At 31.4% G+C, this 22,330-nt stretch overlaps 3 protein-coding genes and 1 long non-coding RNA gene across 5 annotated transcripts; 2 read left to right on the top strand and 2 right to left on the bottom strand.

Moving 5' to 3' along the window:
- Nucleotides 1-1,174: 1,174 nt before the first annotated feature.
- On the top strand, nucleotides 1,175-3,242 carry LOC107956863 (ras-related protein RABB1c). Its single transcript, XM_016892354.2, has 6 exons — nucleotides 1,175-1,518; nucleotides 1,928-2,067; nucleotides 2,267-2,349; nucleotides 2,448-2,652; nucleotides 2,727-2,795; nucleotides 2,990-3,242. Exons 1-6 carry the CDS (start codon nucleotides 1,473-1,475, stop codon nucleotides 3,080-3,082), a joined length of 636 nt encoding a protein of 211 aa, XP_016747843.1. The 5' UTR covers nucleotides 1,175-1,472; the 3' UTR covers nucleotides 3,083-3,242.
- A 10,114-nt stretch (nucleotides 3,243-13,356) lies between these two features.
- LOC107955363 (glucose-1-phosphate adenylyltransferase small subunit 2, chloroplastic) lies at nucleotides 13,357-17,879 on the top strand. Of its 2 annotated transcripts, none has more exons than XM_016891132.2 (10): nucleotides 13,357-13,849; nucleotides 13,983-14,279; nucleotides 14,370-14,639; nucleotides 14,715-14,894; nucleotides 15,067-15,170; nucleotides 15,256-15,367; nucleotides 15,458-15,556; nucleotides 15,644-15,763; nucleotides 16,137-16,284; nucleotides 16,558-16,785. In XM_016891132.2, exons 1-9 carry the CDS (start codon nucleotides 13,586-13,588, stop codon nucleotides 16,251-16,253), a joined length of 1,563 nt encoding a protein of 520 aa, XP_016746621.1. In that variant the 5' UTR covers nucleotides 13,357-13,585; the 3' UTR covers nucleotides 16,254-16,284; nucleotides 16,558-16,785. The 2 variants fall into 2 exon arrangements, with proteins under 2 accessions (XP_016746621.1, XP_016746622.1); XM_016891133.2 differs by lacking the exon at nucleotides 16,558-16,785 and adding an exon at nucleotides 17,111-17,879 and having other exon boundaries at nucleotides 13,444-13,849.
- On the bottom strand, nucleotides 15,770-17,270 carry LOC107955364 (uncharacterized). Its single transcript, XR_001699943.2, has 4 exons — nucleotides 17,129-17,270; nucleotides 16,964-17,017; nucleotides 16,502-16,610; nucleotides 15,770-15,955 (listed from the first exon to the last, which is right to left on the bottom strand). It is a non-coding gene; the product is annotated as an uncharacterized lncRNA (long non-coding RNA).
- A 2,091-nt stretch (nucleotides 17,880-19,970) lies between the features above and the next one.
- LOC107939550 (uncharacterized) lies at nucleotides 19,971-22,039 on the bottom strand. The gene is made up of 3 exons (XM_041116619.1): nucleotides 21,595-22,039; nucleotides 20,625-21,016; nucleotides 19,971-20,401 (listed from the first exon to the last, which is right to left on the bottom strand). The coding sequence occupies exons 1-3, from the start codon at nucleotides 21,623-21,625 to the stop codon at nucleotides 20,237-20,239; spliced, it is 588 nt and encodes a 195-aa protein (XP_040972553.1). The 5' UTR covers nucleotides 21,626-22,039; the 3' UTR covers nucleotides 19,971-20,236.
- Nucleotides 22,040-22,330: the final 291 nt, after the last annotated feature.

The following is a 22,330-nucleotide window of genomic DNA, read 5'->3' on the forward strand; positions in this document are numbered from 1 at the left end:
GATGATCTATACCAGTTCTCTATTCTTGGAACCAATTTAGGAATTTGAATTGGGTACCACATTTGAAATATATGAGTCAGGAATGTCTTATATGTTGATTGTTCATTATAAAGGCATTGTATCGGGCTATTTGGTAATCCTAATATGTGAAATATGGGTGTTGGTCTATTTTAGTTGTAAATTTGGTTGAAAATTTCTTTAGAGATTTTGGATTTTCACCCCACTGGTCGAAAAATTTTAACTATTTTGGCTGCTTATAATTTATTATATAACTAAATATAAATAATTAAATATGTATGTTTAATTATATTTTTTAATAATATTAAAAAATATAATATTTTATATTAATATTTTAATAATTTTAAAAATAAAAATAAAAATTATTATCAATATAATAATATTAAATTTGATTTAAATTAATTTTTGTATAAAAATAAAATTATATATAGAGGAACTTTTTTCTGGAAAATGAGTTACGTTTTTAGAAGGGTAAGTTATTTTTAAAAGAATAAATCATTTTCCATTAACCAAACTATTTTTTACATGTAAACAAATAGACCCTATATAAAAAAAATTCTATAAAAGTTATAAATAAATAAAATCAGGGGAAATCAAAAAATTAGTTTTAAAAATTATAATTGAATTATAAACTTTTAAAAATATTAAAATATAATATTATTATTATATTAACTCGTAATCTTACAATTTGGAGGATTTATGACTCCCTTACAGTCTCAAACATTGAAGCTTTTAATTAGTTGGACATTTGCTCTTGTAATTTAAATAAATTTATCATTTAAATTATTATTATTTATTACATTCATTTAACCTATTTTATTTGTCCCTTAATCATTCATGAGTGAAATTTCTCTATAAAAATATCAATACTAACTGGATTAAAATTTAATAAAAAATTAATGTTAAAAGTCAGTCAAATGGTGATGAATTGGGAGTCAGTGACAATATGTGATAAGGAAATGCGGCTCGTTTCAAACAAAATTCACAATGTTAATGTTTTTCTTTTAAAATTATAAGTAAATTCTTATGAGTTTAATTTAATTATTTGAAATAAAATAAAAGGTTTAAATGATAAATTTAAATAACCTTAAAAAATGATAAATTTTAAAAAAGTTAAGTGATTTTTATATTTAAAATCCTTCTTCTTTTTTTCAAATTAAAAAAGAAAATGAAATTTTTGAAGGAAAGAAAGAAAAATGGAGAAGAAGCAGATCATCAATTTCTCTTTTATTTCTTTTGATTTTCTTTGATCACTTTCATGCTTCGCGCACGCTTAACACTGTTAATACCATTTTTTCAAAGAAACAACTTATTTTTACTTGTTTGATTTGTTTATTTTGGTAATATAAAATCGAATTATTTTGTTTGAAAGATCTGATCGTTCAGTTTCCAAAACTAGAGTTCAAAATTTAGGATTTTGGGTCTTTGGGTTTGTAAAAATACGACCACAGACGATGTCGTACTCTTACCTTTTCAAGTACATTATCATTGGAGATACTGGTACGATTTTCCCTTCTTTTTTGAAATTGGATATCTGGGTCGTTTCTCATATGTTTTATGATTATCATCTGAATTTTCTGGGATTTTCTTTTTGTTGTCACTGTTAATTTCTTTGCTTGTAAGCTCGTCTTTGCCAATTAAATACCTAAAGGGTGCATTATCAGAATTTGTAATGTGATTAGGCCCTTGATTCCTATGTTTGAACAGAATCTAGCACCTAGTAATGGCTTTATTAAGCTTCACAATGTGTTAGCATTGCTGAGACAATAAAGACTGGAATTGCATAACCAATGAAGCTCTCCTTCTTTAAGCAATTTTGCATGTGATATACTCATTTTGGCCATGTTTGCAATTCTGTGTATTACTACATGCTACTACAGCACAATTATGTTCATTTTTGTTTCTGCAGGAGTTGGGAAATCATGTCTTCTTTTGCAATTCACCGACAAAAGATTCCAGCCTGTTCATGATTTAACCATTGGTGTTGAATTCGGAGCCAGGTTGATCGGCATTGACAACAACCCAATAAAGCTTCAAATCTGGGACACGGTTTGTTCTTTTAGCTTCTTAATGTTTTACTTTAAAGTTACATCCTCTTTAATATGTCTGTAAGTGCTTTTGGACCCTTATTTGTATATTGAAGGTTCGGGATTTCTTATGTAGAGAATTACGGTACTGCTTAAGCCATTAAAATCTGAAACATATTTCTTTTGTGTTGTGGATGATGAATTTTGTTGGTTTTGTTTAGGCGGGCCAAGAGTCATTCAGATCCATTACAAGGTCTTACTACCGAGGCGCTGCCGGTGCACTTCTAGTTTATGATATTACTAGGTATATATTCTTTGGTTTAGGATCTCTTTAGTTAAGTCAATGAAGTTGCTTAAGCTTTAAGTAACCCATGTCTACATGAATATATGATTAATAATCAGGAGGGAGACTTTCAATCACTTGACTAGCTGGTTGGAGGATGCAAGGCAGCATGCAAATGCAAACATGACCGTTATGCTTATCGGCAACAAGTGCGATTTGGCTCATAGAAGGGCTGTGAGCACAGAGGAAGGTGAGCAGTTTGCCAAGGAACATGGCCTGGTATTCATGGAAGCCTCAGCAAAAACGGCTCAAAATGTCGAAGAGGTGATATAAAAAATGATTTCATTGTCCTTGAGATAACCCGTATAATTAAGGTTGTCGATGATGTTCGTTTGCAGGCATTTATAAGCACCGCTGCCAAAATCTACAAGAAGATTCAGGATGGAGTTATTGACATATCTAATGAGGTTGGTTTTGTAATGCTTATAGTTACTTTGCAATTTCATTTCTCTTTTCAAGTTTTAGGATAGTACATAAATTCCGGATTTGGTAAGAAATTGTTGGGTGTCGGAGAAGATTAGCTTTTTACAAGGCTGCAATAATGGAATGGATGAATACTTGTTGAACCATTAATCTTCAGTTCATTTCTGCTTTGGTACAGTCTTATGGTATAAAACTTGGACATCAAACTGGCGCTGGTTTATCAGGTGGTAGAGATGGTTCGGCTTCTCAGGCAGGCAGCTGCTGCGGCTGATTTCTTTTTCTCCTAGTTTTGAGACTCAACTTTTATGTGCTTTGGTTTCGGATTTATACATTTCTTTTAGTTTTGCTGTTGGATTATGAGATTTCTTGTCGATGATACCATCTATAAAATTATTAATAACTCTTTCTTAGCTTAAATAAGAGGTTAAATACACTTCAGTGGGCACAAATTCACGTCTTTCTGTTTGATAATAATACCGATGTCAACCGAATTAAGGATTAATGGATAAATTAAAAAAAATCAAAATGTGATCAAAATTATTTGATTAATTTTTTTAAAAATAAATGTATTTGAGCTAAGTAAATAATCTTAAATTCTTTATTCTTTATACAAGCAAGCATAAGAAAAGTGATCAATTATATATATATATATTATCAACTTACATGATTTAATGCTCCTTCCCCAAAACTGTTTACATAATACTCCGAACTAAACGTGGTCCTGTAGATTGGATGAATTGAATTGGGAAATTTGGTTTTCACATTAGATTCGATGAACTGAGCATTGGACTTTAATCAACAAAATCAAGCAATTTTATTGAATAATTCGTTTTTAAGTTGTTTAAGTCAACCTAAAATACTCAAAAGTCTCAAACCGATCTTCTCAAGGAAACATTTTTCTTTTTACATTACAATTTTAGAGGGATGAATTACACAATATTTTTCTTCACCATCTGTATAAATTTTTAAACACTAAAAAAACACTATATGTTTTACTTATATAATTTTTTTTTGTCAAACTTACATCCTATTTTAATAATTAATTTTTTATATATCTAATATTATTAAATTTACAATATCTTATTAACTCTCTTTATAATAATGACATTTGTCTATCAAAATTTTAGATGTTATAGAATGATGGCTATTATACACCTACAAAATAGAAGTGATGAGCAATGAGTCAAAGTCGACTTCAAAGGTGAAATGTATTGGATCTAGTGTCCTAAGTGTAATATATTCGTTTGTATACTTGTATTTTCTCGAACTTATTGATTTAATAAAATTATTATCTCACTAGTTATTACGTGGTATTAATACTAAGTGGTATTACGTGGTCAAATCGTAATACAAAAAGATAGCTTATATTAGTAGATGAACATAAACATGTCATTAATCTAATTGGAAAATGAGAAAAACAATTGAAAGACTAACATGTCGTCTATCAAGTCTAATTGGGGAGATGTTTTTGTCTTGAGCATCAGAGCGGATGACTTTCAGAAGGTTGAGATATAGATGTGACTGACTAGACCGACAGTACATCGAATAGGACCCAAGTAGATAGATCCTGAATTCGTTTATAGATTTATTCGCTTGTGATGCTTATAGTGTGACATACCTTAATCCTGAGTGGATGATAGACTATATATGCATGACTCACATACTTTGATGTAAGTAAAAGCCTGAGTTCAAATAGATAAGGAATCAAAAGCTAGTGCGTTGGGTATACGACTTTTGCAGTATGTAGCATGATTTCCATAATTCGATGTGGAAAATTAAGGTCTTTCCGACGCTTAACAAGCTTGTTTTCTAGTGTTTTTATATGTTTTTATTTCGATTTTTATTTTTATTTACTTAGGTTTAATTTCGGTAAAATAAGTGTTTTTATGTAGTTTTTAGTGTTTTGATGACATGTAAGGCCAACTCAGGCCTTGGGTATGAGTAATGGGTTATTTGAGTGTGTAGGGCATTAATTTGGGCATAAGTATGCAAGGAACGACGACCGTGTCGCGACATCAACATCCAGCTTTGCGGCATTGAACTTCGAAGCATCAATGGCTGAAAATAGAGTTGATGTTGCAACATGGGGGTCTTGGCGTCGTGACGTCATGATGTAAACATGATTAGATGATGACATCAGCAGTCGCGTGAACAGAATTTTAAAGCTATAATTTGTTTACTAAACCAGGGGTATTTTAGAAATAGATTACCCTAAGGTAGCCTTAATTTGTGCCTAATTTGTTTAAAGCTGTAATTTGTTTATTTTATGTTCACTTAGTCGGGATTTTCCTTGTTCCGATGTGAAGACGATTGTGAGCGGAGATTGCTCCGGAACTGTGCATATATTTATTCAAGAGCTTTCTCCTACTTCTTATTCTTTTATATATATTTTCATTAGCCTAATCAACTGATGTTTATATGAATATTAGAATAAGTTGTGCTTATTTTATATCTAGCATATTTCGGTTATGGATCTGATTTATTAATTAAGTAATTATTTACCTAAATTGAGAATTTATTCAAGAGTACTTAGTATATTAGGGAGTGACGTCCCTAATAGAATATCGAGACAGGTGAGACTGAAAGGGGGTAGCCTGTCGAGTATAACTTGTGCCAAGTAGTGAGATCGAGAGGGTATTCGTAGCTGAGGATGGTAAACATATCTTTTAAGGGTAATTAATGACTTAGTTGATAATTAGGGATTTAATCGATTATAGGTCGAAAGCTTGCATTGTCAACACTAGGAATAAGAAATTCCATTAGTTTAGTTTAGGTTAATTAATTTAATTAGTTTAATAAATACTTTAATTTGAATTCGCACTACTAATTCGGAACTCGATTAGTTAGTACTTATTTTCTGTAATTAATTTAATAAGAAATTTCTCTAATCTATAATTAGAGGTGTGCATGGGCTGGGCGGCCCGGCCCGGCCCGACCAGAAGGCCCGCCCGAAAAATGGGAGGGTTTGGGTAAAAATATAAGCCCGAAAAACGGCTTGGACAAAAAACGAGGCCCATTTAGAAAACGGGCTGGGCCTCGGGTAAGATTTTTTTGCCCGGACCCGGCCCGGCCCGGCCCGATTTTAATATTAAATTATTTTTAAAATTTTTTTATTTTTAATTTTAAATAACTTTAGTACTTTTACTTTACTTTTTTTTGTTGTTTTGATGTTATTTTGATATTGTAAAATTTTGTTATTAATATAATTTAATTCTTTATTTAGTTTTAATTTGTTTCAATTTTTTAATTTTAATATAATTACTTTTTATTATATTTTTAATTTATATATTATTTTAATAATTATTTTAGTCCCATTTTTTATTTATTTTTGTTTTAATATTTGTTTTTATGTTTTAAATGTATTTGATTTATTATATTTTAAAGTTTTTTATTTAATAAAAAAAGCAAAAAAAAATTTAATATGACCGGGCCGGGTCGAGCCGGGCTCGGGCCTATCATTTTTTTCTCAGGCCGGGCTTGGACAAATTTCCAGGCCCATATTTCGGGCCAGGCTGGGCCCGGGCCTTGAAAACGGGCCGAAATTTTTATGGGCCCGGCCCATGCACACCTCTATCTATAATCCCTTGGGTACGATCCTCGGAATATTTTTCAAGTGTTTCGTTGTAAACAAACTATATTACAATTTGATCTGTATGCTTGAGGACATTGCTGCTTAATTTTATTTTATTTTTTATCTTTTTGCTACAATATTTCTAGTCCAAACATTGGCACATCTGGCGGCAATCAAGTTGTTAGTGTCGTTGTTGGGGATTGCAATGGTGAAATTTTTTATTAATTTAATTGCTTTGTAAAATAATACTAGTTGAAAGATAAACGAGTTAGATAGTGTGTTAATTTTTTTTATTTTCATTATTTTTTCTATTTTTATTTATTTAAATATTTTTAGATATGTTGTCGATTATTTAATTTAATCATAAATGCAGTTGATTATGAATTTAATGATAATAGCAGTTAAGATGAGGAACACGAAATGACCACACTATGATGACATATTCGAGGAATGATTTTACGAAGAATGAGAGATTGAGGAGAACCGTAGATTGCTCATTATGAAGCAGCAACACAGAAACGAAGTAATGGCTCCATTGGATGAGGTCGTGCATGGTGTTTCTAACTTGAATCGCGAAGGCCCATGTGTTGCTATCAACCATCTTGAACCAGATTGTACAAAACCATTTGATGAAAATAGTAACAAAGCATCAAATTGGATGAACAGAACCTCGACAAAAAAATGGAGTTATGCTGAAAAATACAATATGCTTGAATATTCAATTCAACAGGAATTGAATTTAATTATGGATGACGATAAATATAGGTAGTTCTGTGAGCAAAATATGAAAGACTTTTGGGTCTTTCCCGTATCGGATCCAATTATAAGTATTTCCTAGACTTGTAACCTAGTACTTAATAATTCAATCCAACCCAATACATATTTTGTATTTCTCAAAATAACATTATAAATTAATTTAAATAAATTAATTTCCCAATTAAATAATTTTCTCAACCCGATTCTAATTTTGTTAAATTCATGAAGACTTTACCATAAAAGAGTCTATGAGAAAATGTATTTAATATTTATACATTCAACGGATTCACAATGACCAATTAATTTAATTTCATTTTCGAAATTCAACTATTTAATTAATCAATTAAATAATAATTTGACAGGCTATAAATTAATTTTGAGGCCATTTCCATTTAGAGAAAACCACGTTCATCTCCAAATGTTTTTCATTTCTCTAAGTTTACCATTTCTATCCATTTCTGTCCATTTGATTCAACATGCAATACATTTTTGGTTTCAACGAGCTAGCAGAGGGACCGATTAGACATATGCGATTAAGGCTTAAATGATTTATAATTAAGTTCCAACTTTTAGCCTATTAATTATAAACTCATTTACTCACGAAGTCATTCCACTATAGTATCGTGACTGAGCTCTCCCTATTGACATACCATTACGAAAGCAACTTGATCAATGCTCATGCAATGACCTTGTTATAAGTGTGTTAGCATAATAAGATATCCTTAATCTCTTTGAGATAAATCCGTTCTCCCAATATGATTTTATTTTACCTCATGATAACCATTACATCTTCTTTCATAAAAAGTCAATTACTATCAAATAGTAATCAAGTTATTCATCACAAAGACAAATGACTTGTGACCACGCTTACTTTTGATCTATCATGTAATGCCAATGAGAAGATATCATTTACCTGTATCTTGGGCTACGAATTCTACTATTGTGAATGATGCTACATACTTCAGAAGTCGTATACTCAATGCACTAGCTTTTGGTTCCTATCTATTTGAACTCAGAATTTTACTTACATTAAAGTATACGAGTCATGCATACAAAATCTATCACCCACTCAGGATTAAGGTATGCTATAATTTGAATGTCACAAGTGAATAAATTCATAAACAGATTCAAGATATATTCTTCTTTGGTTTAGTCTGATGTACTGTCAGTCTAGTCAGTTACATCTATGTCTCTATCTTTTGAGAGTCATCCGCTTCGATGCCGGCCCAAAACAAGGCATCTCCATAATTGGACTTGATAGACGGTAAATTAGTCTTTCAATTGGTTTGCTCATTTTCGATTAGACTAATGACATATTTAGGTTCATTTACTAATATAAGTTGTCTTTCTATATTATGATCCGACCACGTAATACCACTTGGTATTAGTTAAATATTAGACAACCAATGAGCTAATATTTGCTTCTATTTTCCTTTACATGCAAAAACCACATGAGGACAGTATACAAAGGGTATTAATGTAATTCATGAATAATTTTATTAACCAATCTGTTTAAAAAATTACAAATGTATATAGACGAAAATACTAAACTTAGGGCATTAGATCCAACACTATACATGACTCATATAATTTGATTTAAGTAAAAGTCTGAGTTTAAATAAATAAGGAATCAAAAGCTGGTGCATTGGATATATGGCTTTTGTTGTATGTAGCACCATTCACAATAATGAAATTCATAACCTAACTAATGGGTAAATGATATCCTTTCATTAACATTACATGATAAATGAAAAGTAATCGTGGCCACGAGTCATTTATCTTTTTGGTAAGTGACTTGATTACTATTTGATAGTAATTGACTTTTCATGAAGGAAGATGTAATGGTTATCTTGAGATAAAATAAGGTCATATTGTAGAATGAATTTATCATAGAGAGATTAAGGATATCCTATAAGAATAACACACTTATGACAAGGTCATTAGATGAGCATTGATCGAGTTGCTTTCTTAATGGTATGGTGTTGGGGAGAACTCAATCACGATACTATAATGAAATGACTTTGCAACTAAGTTTATAATTAATAAGCAAAAAGCTAAAACTTAAATATAAATTATTTGAGCCTTAATTACATATGTCCAATCGTTCCCTTCACTAGCTCGTTGAAACCAAAAACAAATTGCATGTAGAACCAAATGAATAGAAATAGATGGAAATGTTGAAGTCAAATAAATGGGTCACATTGATAAATGGATGCGTTTTCTCACTAAGTATAGATATGACTTAAGAATTAATTTAGGATTTTTGAATTATTATTTAATTAATTATAATTAAATAAGTGAAGTTCGAAAATTCAATTAAATTAATTAGCCATTGTGAGTTTATTGAATATGGAAATTAAATATATTTCCTCATGGATTTTTTTACAGTAAAATTGTCATGATTTGAACGAAATTCAAATTGAGTTGAGAAAATTATTTGAGAATTTAATTTAGTTAATTTGATTAATTAAATAAATAATATTTATTTTTGAAAATAAAAACAATGTATTGGGTTAGATTAAATTATAAAATGTTGAGTTAAAAGTTTAGGAAGCATATATAATTGTTCCCAATATAGGAGAGGTCCATTCTACTTAAAGTAGAATATTATTTTCTATTAAATAAATATTACTTGTGTTTTACTAATTCAACTAGGATTCTCTTATATTTTCCTATAAATAGATGGCGATGTGACCCTAGCTCGAGAAATTACCACCGAACCCGTTGAGCTACCACAAGGACCTATAACTCGGTCACGAGCTAAAAGGTTTCAAGATGTGTTAGCAAACTATGTTGATCGAGCTTGGGAAGAGCAAGTAGATGAATCCATTGATCATGCTTGGACCAGCACAATAGGCATCGCTTGCAATTTATTGTAAGCTAAACTTTAATTTATTTAAACTCATCTTAGTTAATAATTGAGTTGCTGGACTTTATTAAACTCATCTTAGTTAATTATTGATTTGTTAGACTTTATTTTTATTAAACTCTTTTTAGTTAATTAATTGCTGGAATAAATGTTTAAATTAGTTTATTTAATTGCTGGAATAACTTATTGTTAAATATGTTTATTTACAGTTTATTAAATCAAGTTAAGAGTTAAAAGTGTTTATTTCAGTTTATTACCTAAGCTCATTAAGTATTGTGTGTTTAATGTGTAATGTGTTTGTTAATGCTTGTAGGTGACTTTTCAGTTGAAATAAGTTATGTTCAAGGGAGCTGTTATAAAGTGTTAATGCGACTGTTACATTACTTAAAGAAGAGCATATACATCAATTAAAGAAGCTGTTACATTATTTAAAGGAGAGCATTATATGTCCTTTAAATTCAGCTGCTTATTCTTCTTCTCCAAATGCTTAAAATATCAACAAGTTGCTGGTGTCTATTCGGCTGCTCAAGAATGAAACCTAAGCATTCAAATTCATTAAATCAGCTGAATTGGAGTAATAACTCATATTGATGGTTGGAGTTGCTTAGGCTTAGACGAATTCAAGAGTTGTGTCTATTGAGTTGCCTAGAGTTGTGCTTATTGATTAAGCTTTATTTCAGCCATTAACAGCTCATTTAAGCTGATACTTGTGACTATTTGGCTAGCCTTTATCTAGTCCTATAAATATTTGTAATCAGCTCATTGTGATGGACCTTTTTTTTTTGGCAAAATATATGAAAATTGATATTTGTGAGATTTCCAAATCTCTTTGTTCTCTTGGGACTGACTTGACTTATCGAGCATAGCTTGTGGCGTCATTTCCTTTCCATTGTTAATTGAACTTATCACTTTCGAGTGTGGCATTCATATACCTTTGGTTCCTATCATTTTTGATAGTGGGTCAAGGTCCTTTGCTGTTTTCTTAAACCGTATATTATCTAAGAACCATTTTCAGACTCGGGTCAACAATCCAATATTGTTGGTTCATTCTCAGTCTTAGTCAAATCATCTTTTATTTATTTTACCTATTTTACCTACTACCATTGTTTGAAGCCATTTATTCTATTTTGTTTCAATTAATCCGAAACGAACTTATCCTTACTCAAATTCACGATCGGGCAACAAATACGACTCAAAACATCACTGAAATGAGTTCGTATCAATGGCACTGGTAGAGCTATTTACAAAAATTTCATATAAGTTTGATTTATTGTTATTTTGTTAGAAAGTGGTGAGAATGTATTTTCTAATAATAAATTCTATTTGTTGGGAATTATAATTCTAGTAGTTTCTATTGAGAGAGAATTTCTTTTCTATTGAAAGTAATAAATCATTTTTGGGTTTGTATTTAGTTCGTGATTGTTTGAGCCCACACTTAAAGCAATTCTTAGTACGAAAATGGTGGAAAAGGTTGTTCGGTTGAAAGCCAGGAACGTCTAGTATCCGTCTCATACAAAGTACAAGTATTTCCAAAAAAAAAGTTTATTACTATAAATATTATAACCGACTCGATTTTTAAATTTTTAAAATTTTCGTTTTGGTTGAAAACTATTTTCTAAACTGAATTTTTCCAAGAAGAGATTGTGGTTTCTAACCTCAATTGTTACAACTTCCATTGGTTTTCCCATTGTAGGAAGGTAAAAATGTTTTATATATCATTACATGCATACTTGAATATTTTAAAATATTTTTATGACTATGGTTTTAACATACACTAACTATATAGAGAGAGGCGTGAAATCCATAATACGAGTATCAAGCCAGAAACTCTTAAATTTGTCCTAATGCTCCAAATTTTTACAAAATGCAGTACTGCTTAATGGTTGATATCGTCGCCTCTTTCATTGGAAATTGATCCCAATAGACAGTCCGCATGAATATGAAGAAGCATGAGTCATATACCTTGGGAGTTTGATAAAAAAATAAAATTCGAAAATTTAAGTGCATCCATTGTATCAATTTCAGTGTTGTGCATATATGATGGAGATTGATATGCTGGAAGATCGTTCACTCTAACTCCGATGAAAATTGTGTTGTTTTCTTCTTCCTTAATTTCAACAAGTTCCTCGGTTTCCTCATCTTCACTATAAACTGGCGACTTTGAGTTAGGAGATTGAATTTGAGTAGAAATTGATAGTGGAACATAACTAAAACTGAATATGAATGTAAGATGTCTTGTAGTAGACTCTAATTGTATCATTGCCTTAATATAGCCATCAAATATTAATTAAATCATAAGTCGAGTTGAAGTTTCATATTGCGCACTCACCATAGACGATATTTCTATCAAGATTCTAGATGAGCTTGGAATATTGGTTACTTTGTATTCGAGTTGAATATCATCAACTCGATGTATAGATCGAAAGTAGTATTATCATTTGACTCATGTATTGTAATCATAATTTTTTACATTATCATCATCTTCAAGAGGAATTGTTAAATATCTAACCAGATTCAGGTACATGATATATCTATACTTCAAAATTGCAATCGCAACTCTGATTTTTCTACTTACTTTTAACTTGGTTTCCTCTAAAGGGATGTTCTTCTTGAACATCATGTTCATGGGATATTGAGATTCAAAGACAACACCAATATCAGTATTATAAATTTGTCCATTAAAATTGACAATTGCAAAAATACAAAAAAAAAAAATTCTTGAATCGTGGTATTCACAGTAATTATCTAGCTAATAATAAAGTGATTAGGAGGATCCATTTTATAGTGTACCAACTCCCAAGTCTAATCACTCTTCAACTCGGGGTGTAGGCTAAAAGGGATAGATAGACGTCTTGACCTCCTTTGATTAAATAGAGTAATAGTAATTTTAATCCTTGGTAATTATAAAATATTCAATTTAAACCTTTTAAACAGTTTTTTTTAACCCCATTTATTTCAACCCCAAATACATATTGGTATCCCCAATGTTTGACCCTGGGTGTCTAGCTTAATTGGTTTAAGAAAATGATATAATTCTAGGTTTTTTATGCAACAAATATAAAAACTCAACAATTAAATTATCTCCTCCATCTAACTTTTAATTAATTACTATTTCAAATACTTCATAAAACCATTTGATAAAATGTATCATTAACATTAATAACACTATAAAATATATTATTAACAACAAGTTTTGAAAACTTAATAACAATATATAATTAATACTAAAAAATAATAAATTATTTAGAAATAGAAAAAGCTGCACCAAGAATCTCAACTAATTTACGCTTCTAATTGATAAATTTAAAATTATAGTAATATATATTAATTAAATAATGTGATGACAGCCACCCAATTATTCTTCACTGACTCGCGGATTTTTTCCTTAAAAAATACAAAACTAAAAAGATTATGAAATCTCAGAAAAGCCCGTGAATAGCCACAGAAACATTCTAAAATGAGCTAGTAAATTTACTAAGACATTAAGGGCAATTCCATTGCTGAATTCCTCATCAATTTCAGATCTTTTTTTAAAGCTGCTATTCCATCCTCATATCATTCCTGTAAACTTTCCCAACATGGCTTCTACAGCTGCTTTGAGATTGATTACTACTACTAAGTCGTCTTCCTCATCCAATGCTGCTTCTGTTTCTCCCTCTAGCGGTATATTCTTGGCTCCTCGAACCTTGTCATTCTCCGCTTCTGCTCTATCAGGTGATAAGCTTGTTTCCAAAACGGTTACTTCTTCCCGGCAAATGAAACGAACTCCTTTCATCGTTTCACCGAAAGCAGTTTCCGATTCTCAAAACTCTCAAACATGTTTGGACCCCGACGCTAGTAGAGTAAGCTTTATGTTTATCACTGTTTTTGACATGCTCAAAGATCTAAGCTTTTTTCTTTTTTAAATATGCATTTTGATGAAAATGTGGGAAATTCTTTTTGTTTTTGGAAATTTTGTGATTATTATTTTGGCAGAGTGTTTTGGGGATTATTTTGGGAGGTGGAGCAGGGACAAGGCTTTACCCACTAACAAAGAAGAGAGCTAAGCCGGCTGTTCCATTAGGAGCTAATTATAGGCTAATTGATATTCCGGTTAGCAATTGCTTGAACAGTAATGTATCAAAAATCTACGTTCTCACTCAGTTCAATTCTGCTTCTCTCAATCGTCACCTTTCCCGTGCATATGCTAGTAACATGGGTGGTTACAAGAACGAAGGGTTCGTCGAAGTTCTTGCTGCTCAGCAGAGTCCTGAGAACCCCAATTGGTTCCAGGTCTGTTGTTGATTATATCACTCAAATGGCTTTTAAATTTGGTACTTCTTTGGGGTTTTGATTTGCTAAAATTTGAGTTTGAATGTACAGGGGACAGCAGATGCGGTGAGGCAGTATTTATGGTTGTTTGAGGAGCATAATGTTTTGGAATTCTTGGTTCTTGCTGGGGACCATTTGTATAGAATGGATTATGAAAAGTTTATCCAGGCGCATAGAGAGACTGATGCTGATATCACTGTAGCTGCATTGCCCATGGATGAAAAACGGGCTACTGCTTTCGGTCTGATGAAGATTGATGAAGAAGGGCGTATAATTGAATTTGCTGAGAAACCGAAAGGGGACCAACTTAAAGCTATGAAGGTAGAATCTTTATTTGGATACGAATTTCATGCTGTTATTGTTTTTCTGGTTCTGAGTTTGATGGTGTTGTTTTAGGTTGATACAACAATATTAGGTCTTGATGATGTGAGGGCAAAAGAGATGCCTTACATTGCTAGTATGGGCATATATGTTGTTAGTAAGAATGTGATGTTGGATCTTCTTAGAGAAAAGTTTCCGGGTGCCAATGATTTTGGAAGTGAAGTCATTCCCGGTGCTACTTCCATTGGGATGAGGGTAAGTATGCTTTTCATATATCCCTTCATCTGTATGGCTGTTACCTTTATCAAGCTCATTGTTAGAATTTTATGCATGATGGGATTCAACTATGTTGCCACATTGATCTTTTCTTCACTTCATGGAGAAATAGTTATTGTTTCGAGTTCTAATTGCTTTTAAATCCATGTAGGTGCAAGCTTACTTGTATGATGGCTACTGGGAGGACATTGGTACCATTGAGGCATTTTATAATGCAAATCTGGGAATTACCAAGAAGCCAGTGCCAGATTTCAGGTTGTTTTAGTTCACCAATGCATTATTATTATGACTAGTTGATGATAAATTTAATTACCTTTATGGTTTTGACCTTTCTTCATAGCTTCTATGACCGTTCGTCTCCAATCTACACCCAGCCTCGATATTTGCCTCCATCCAAAATGCTTGATGCTGATGTTACAGATAGTGTTATTGGTGAGGGTTGTGTTATTAAGGTCAGTTCCTTGGGGCTAGGTCAATACTCTGCCTATGGAAGTTAGACAATTGATGAGAGTTAATCATCATGGTATTTTGGTTGATTGCAGAACTGTAAAATTCACCATTCTGTTGTTGGTCTTCGATCTTGCATTTCTGAGGGTGCAATCATAGAAGATACCTTACTGATGGGAGCAGATTATTATGAGGTATAATGGCCTGAAAATAATTAGCTTTCTTTTATATTTGACACATACTATTGCCTCTGTGACAATCTCCTCTTTTCCTTCATCCAGACAGATGCTGACAGAAGATTTCTTGCTGCAAAGGGAAGCGTTCCAATTGGTATTGGAAAGAATTCGCACATCAAGAGAGCCATTATTGACAAGAATGCTCGAATTGGTGACAACGTGAAGGTTGGTTTTTTTTTTTTTTACCTTACATAAATTTAGTCATTTACTATGATTTTTTTGTGGTCTCAGCACAGTAGTTAAACCCTCGGGGAGAGATATGAGTTTCAGTCCCTAAATTCTCACCGGCACCTTGGTGCTGCTTTCTTCTGCATGGAACTTAGTCTAGCATAAAAATTCTTCTCCTCAGCTCTTTTCCTGGATTAGCATAAAAATTCTTCTCAAGGCAATAGTACAAAGTTCTTAATTGAATGCCAACAAAAAAACAAATGGATTTATTGCAAAAACTTCAAAAACATTTTATCCCATCTAAAAAATCCATGTTTATTAGATTTCCAAGGTTAAAACGTTGACAATGAATGTTGCATTTTTTTTTCAGATCATTAATAGTGACAATGTGCAAGAAGCTGCGAGGGAAACAGACGGATATTTCATAAAGAGTGGGATTGTTACAGTACTCAAGGATGCCTTAATTCCTAGTGGAACTGTAATCTGAGGAAGCTTACATTACCACTGCTTAAGTAAAGGTACTGCTCCATTAGCCTCGAGAAAGTAATGCAATTGCATATTACTTCCACATTTTATTATATCCGATGTAATTTCCCATTGTGATGTATATTTAGGTAGTATAATAATATATTAAATAGAGAGAGGACCTTCGGAATTATGCTGTAAAGTTCATGTTTCAGCTTAAATAAAATAACAACTTTATTCCATAATTTGTCTGCAAATTTTATGTTTTACCAGTGTTATAGTGCCTTTCGGAGTAGTTGCTTAGATAAGAGCTATCTTAAATGCAGGATTGGCATGGCCATGGCGAAACATTCCAAAGATCATGCACTGCCGTTTAGCCCTTAATGCAAAAAAAAAAAAAAACAATTAGTGATATATGTATGCATGTATCTGATGGACTACAATTAATGTAAAACCCATCTTACAGAGATAAAGGTTTAGAATTTTGTACCTATGAAGAAGTATCTTTTATTATTATATATTGAAGATAGAAGGTGGAAGGGTCTTTACAATTATACAACAGCTTTAATCTTCGTTTTAAAAGGATTTAACTTCAAAAGATAAAAACCATATTTAGTAGAGAACAACAGATGGAGATTAATTAGTAGGGAATGGAATACGGATTTTGTTCTCGTTTTTCTCAGCTCTTAGGGGTTTGGCCATGGCTGCCATTAGGGTCTGGGGAATTCATACCTATAGGAGGAAATGGCCTCAATCTCCGACGGTATATATCACTCTTCAAACTGCCTGTTATGTGCAGAAAGCCAAAAATTACAAGGACATACACCTGACAATTCATTATTCTTTTTGTGATTGTATATTTTCATGTGTCAACGATAGTGTTTGAGAAGGGGGTACCTTGGATAACTGAGAAGTGGGGAATTCTTGCTTCAACTAACACACACCCTGAATTCCCGGTTGATAAAAGTAGAGATGCCAGAAGCAGCGCAAAGATAAGTGGTGAGTTGTTATCTATGGAGCACCTTTTCATTGTTTTCTTACAATAGCAGCAGTAGTGTCCATGGTGTTTGATTGAAGCCTGGCTCAGTATTTATACATAACAGAAACCTCCCCCTTCACCTTGTTCAATGCCCATGAATTTTAAGTCTCGTTATTGAATTTAATGTCCATTAAATTAGCGCGTCTTGACTCATTGAAAACAAGGAAAAAGAAAAGAAAAAATGGCTAAGTATTGACTCTTCCAATCTTGTTGGAAGTTTATGAAAATGTTGGTATATTGGTATGGGAAACTTTAAAAAATTGATATGTGTCTCATTTAAAAAAAAAAATTTTTTTTAGTATTTTACTATAATCCTATAAAATACTTATCAACCTTTAATTTTACCTGTGAAATCAAAAACTTCTACTAAGTAATTTATACCTATTATGTGACATATACAACACTCAAAATATTTTAGGTATTTTTTTATATATTTAAAATATCTTTGAACTTTGTATGATGGCTTGATGGTTAAAGAGTTCACTTGTCTTAAATGTGGCTTGGGTTTGAATTCTGCTAATGTGTTATTGTTAGGGTTTTGCGCTTATTTTGTAATTCACCAAAAAAAAGTCTTTCATCCATTTTGTTATATATGAAAATTAATTTTTTTTAGTGCTAGTTTACTTTTTTCCACCTTTATTTATCTGCAATTAAATATTGACATAATGATTTTTTTTACTTTCTAACTTTACAAAAAAAAAATTTTAGTCTTTCATTTAATTTTTTTTATCTTTTTAACTCTTAAATTTACGTTTTTTGTCAACACCTCAAAATGAACGGAAAAATTAATGTTTTTTAATTTTGTTGACATTGCATGCACGTGGATTGCCATGTGGACATCAACATTTAATTAATTTTTTAAAATTTAAAAAATGAGAACAACATAAAAGTTATTTTAAAAATTAGATATCATTAAAATTATTAGAAAAAGTTTAAAAATTATAAAAAATATTTTTTAATATTTTTAAATTTTAAAAAATTAATTGAATGCTAACATGTTATATACTTTATAATTCATGTGTATGCCATGGTAGCAAATTAAACAAACTAATAATTTTCCATCCATTTTGAGGTGATTTTGACAGAAAATGCAAGTATGAGTGTTAAATAAGGTAAAAAATAAATTAAGGGCTAAAAAAACTTTTATTGTAAGGTTAGAGGGCAAAAAAATCACCTTAAATATTTTCATTGGTGGTGGTAGGTGATTTTAGCCTAGTTTAGTTTAGTTTTTCATTTTCTATTAATTTTTTTAGGTCTCCATCTGGTTCTAGGAAATAGAGCCTATTTTGGTTTTTATTTCCTTGAAAAATAAAAAAAAATTGAAGAAATTTTATTTGATTGAAAACTTTAAAAACTATTTTTGAAAATGAAAATAAAAATACATGAAAATAAAAAAAATAAAAAATTGATTTCACTATTTTCACTAAAAAAATGTTTTTCATCATTTTCAGTTAGGGCACGTTTGGTTCGCTGTATTGGATTAAAGGTGTATTGGATTAGAGGTGTAATGGATTAGAGGTGTATTGGAATAGAGGTGTAATAGCAAATCAACTGTTTGGTTGAATGTAATGGAATAGAGGCGTAATAGTAATCTTGTGTTTGGTTGAATGGAATAGAGATGTAATAGCATAATGGAAAAAACTAAAATGACTAGAATACCCTTAGTATAAATTTGTTTTGGTAAATGATTATTGTTATTGTTATTTAAATTTTAATAAGATTATTATTATCAATAATAAATAATTTAATCATATTTAAACATAATTATTATTAAATATATTTTAATTAAAATATATAATTTAATAAAATTCTTAATAATTAGCAGAAATTTGTTTTGATAAATTATTATTGTTATTGTTATTTAATTTTTAATAAGATTATTAATATCAATAATAAATAATTTAATCATATTTAAATATAATTATTATCAAATATATTATAATTAAATATATATAATTTAATAAAATTCTTAATAACTAATATTCTTATATGAATTTACTCAAGGCATAATATAGATAATTTAACATAATTATTATTAAATATATTAAATATAATTTAACATAATTATTAATAATCTTATGATTTAACATCCTTCAATGGACTTCGAAGGTCCTTATAGTTTCAACCCACACAGTACACATTATTCAAGTTAATCTCCATATTATATTTATACATATCAAAGCTATAAGCAACATAGAAGCTAATGAGGCCCCATTTCCCACAAGTCCACATGTAGATCCTCGGCAAAGAGAAACTAAAGTTACAAATAACCTTACCAGCTATTCATGCAACATTCACACACTTTTTGGACAGGCACCAGGAGTCAACCTGTAAAGAAACGTAACTTCTTCAGCTCCTTCAACTCCATTTCCTACTTGGCACGCCTTAACAAGAGCAGCACTCATGAGCAGCACTCAAAACAAATTTAACACGACCATTGCAAATTCAATTTAACCCCGTTATGCCAAATTTGATAGAAAAAAGCTTCGGCAGAGCAGCATGGTTCATTGAGATCAATACACTTTCTACTTTGCAAATTAACAGCATGCTTCATGAGATAATCAAGTGATCTACAATTAAAAACAAATTAAACAGTACTACTGCTGAATATATTTAATGAAACACTTGAAAAGGGACCTCAAAAAAAGATTATTGATCATAATTAGAAAACTCATTTCACCAAATTTGACAGAAAAATGCTTCAGCAGAATCAACAACGGTTCATTAAGATTCATACACTTTCATCACATATTGGCAGCATGGCTCAACAGATAATCTATTACTGATTAAACTTAATCCAATAACACAAACCCATCAAAGTAAACCAATCAAACTTAAAATTTGACACGGTAAAGAAGGAAAATAACCACTCAAAATAAAATGTGAAGCAGAAAAAATCGTAAAACTACATTCTAGTTTTGGTAATTAAAACATCTAGGTTATCAACAAGTGCACAACCATGTCATTTACTTCCTTTGCATGTGGCAGCATCTGTTTAAGTTCCTCCACCTTGACGAGAATATCCATGCCCCCCTTGCAGCTTCCTCTTTTGCTTGTTCGACAGCTGCCTCTTGAAGTTCAACTTCTTTCATCAAGTTCATAATCGATTGCATGGTCTGAAACAAAATTTTCTGAACCAAAATCTCATAAGTTAGCAGTTCATCCTCCCAAAATAGCAACAACAAAAAAAACATTAGAAGTTCAAAATTTCAAAGATCAGTTCATTCATCATGTTGCGATCAATGATATAATGGACTAAGTTCTAGTATTATTAGCATTGCATAGGATCATTCTCAAACCCAAACAGCCTCCAAAGTTGACAAAAGAAAGTAACAAGTTTAGAGCAAAGAGTACCTTGTTATCTTTAGCATCTTCAATGATCTCTTCGAGTAGATCAATTCTACATGTTTGACTTGATCTACTAACAACAGTGTTGAAGGTCTCATCCTCAACATCACTCATTTCACCAATGCAACCCTGCTGAGATTTAAGCCCTACAAAAATTTCTGGCAATTGTTCTTGAGAGTATGACGGAACCAGCATGCTCACAGTATTTTCTTCACCGACCATGGTTCCATTGAATGAACTGCTTCTGCATAAATCTTTATTAAAATCCATGGGTCCATCAAAATTTAACTTATCATCACTGCTGCCATTCTCCAAAAGCGGGGCCGTATCATCAGCCGAGGTGAATGGGGCAACCTGTGGCGTCCTCGGAAACCCATCTTCAATGTCTGTGGTTTGGTCTTAACTTGATGAACATGAGAAATCAAGAACCAAAAGTCAAGGAAAAAACATTAGAAGATACAGTAAGATCCATTAAGGTTCATGATAACTAATTTTAGAATCAACTTAGAGAAATTTCCATTGAAATAGAAGAAATAACATACAGTTCACCCCTTTTTTAAACTCAGAAACAATAAACTATATTATAATCCTTACTGAAGTTTGATAGTTAAGCAAGTGAAAGCATTTGATAATTCCAAAGCCCAGAACCCAAAAGATCACATAAAAGAATTGCATATAGCTCATTTGACTGCATTTATCTTTCTTCCTCAATAAAAATGGAAAAGCAAAGAAATTCTGATCAGTCCTCTCATAAAAATTTTTAACTCCTAACATAGTACTAGATTCATCAAGATGATGATCGTGACAGTTTTCCCAGAGACTTCCACTTTAACACCAGAAATCAAGTAACAAAAAATTGAATTCCAACAAAATAACAGAAATAAGGGCATGGGTATTGACAATTAAAGGGTAAAGAGAAAACCAAAATCAAAATTTGACCCAACAAAATAGAAGAAATGAAGCTTTTGGGAATCACCTGAAAGAAGTATAGTTATAGAATTCAACATCCAAACACATGAAAAGAAGTGAAGCAGAGGAGAAAATGGTTTGTCCCAAACGAAGAGCCAAGCTAGCGCTAGTTCCCAATGCCCCTGGCACTTGCTCCATCATCTTTCGAGTCAGCTTACCTCTCCGTTTCTTCATCTTTAAATTCCCAAACAAGAAAGAAGAAAACAGAGTTTCAAAGAAAGTGAAAGAAGTGGTCTTCGAAATTCTGAAAAATTATGCTTGCAAAAATGGTTCCACCTTTGGGTTTTGTTTCTATGATGAAGACCTTGGAAGAGAGAAATAAGAAAAGGAAGAAAGTGTTTTTTCTTTTTAAAATTCTGAAAATAGGAGTTATATTGTTTTGACATAGTTTCATTCATGTCTGTTTCAATGTCTGTGAAACCCATCTTCAATGTCTGTTTCAATATTTGCATATAGACAGAGGGAGCAAATCGGCAGAAAGGGTAAAACAGGAAGGGGAAACCGAAGGGGCAACTAATCTGCAGAAAAGAGGGGGATTAGAAATCGGTGGTTTTCACCGATTAGGAAGGTAAAGGATTACACCCGTATTAGCAATACATCAAACCAAACGATGGAATACAGTCGTATTAGGTGGGGCCCACCGATTAGCCAATACACCAAACCAAACATGCCCTAAGCGGTCTTTCATTATAACTTTTAGGATGTATTTGCTTCACAGAAAATGATTTATGGAAATTTTTTTT

This window comes from Gossypium hirsutum, chromosome A07 (assembly GCF_007990345.1).
Source record: "Gossypium hirsutum isolate 1008001.06 chromosome A07, Gossypium_hirsutum_v2.1, whole genome shotgun sequence".
Lineage (NCBI taxonomy): Eukaryota > Viridiplantae > Streptophyta > Magnoliopsida > Malvales > Malvaceae > Gossypium > Gossypium hirsutum.

Bases quoted from the DNA above. Each gene is read 5' to 3' on its own strand.
- LOC107956863 (XM_016892354.2), top strand. From the start codon at position 1,473: ATGTCGTACTCTTACCTTTTCAAGTACATTATCATTGGAGATACTG. The intron at 2,068-2,266 runs GTTTGTTCTTTT...GGTTTTGTTTAG, and splicing joins AGCTTCAAATCTGGGACACG to GCGGGCCAAGAGTCATTCAG. The intron at 2,653-2,726 runs GTGATATAAAAA...GTTCGTTTGCAG, and splicing joins CGGCTCAAAATGTCGAAGAG to GCATTTATAAGCACCGCTGC.
- LOC107955363 (XM_016891132.2), top strand. From the start codon at position 13,586: ATGGCTTCTACAGCTGCTTTGAGATTGATTACTACTACTAAGTCGTCT. The intron at 14,640-14,714 runs GTAGAATCTTTA...GTGTTGTTTTAG, and splicing joins ACCAACTTAAAGCTATGAAG to GTTGATACAACAATATTAGG. The intron at 15,557-15,643 runs GTATAATGGCCT...TCCTTCATCCAG, and splicing joins TGGGAGCAGATTATTATGAG to ACAGATGCTGACAGAAGATT.
- LOC107939550 (XM_041116619.1), bottom strand. From the start codon at position 21,625: ATGTTGAATTCTATAACTATACTTCTTTCAG. The intron at 21,017-21,594 runs GTGATTCCCAAA...CATCAAGTTAAG, and splicing joins TATAACTATACTTCTTTCAG to ACCAAACCACAGACATTGAA. The intron at 20,402-20,624 runs GTACTCTTTGCT...ATTTTGGTTCAG, and splicing joins AAGATGCTAAAGATAACAAG to AAAATTTTGTTTCAGACCAT.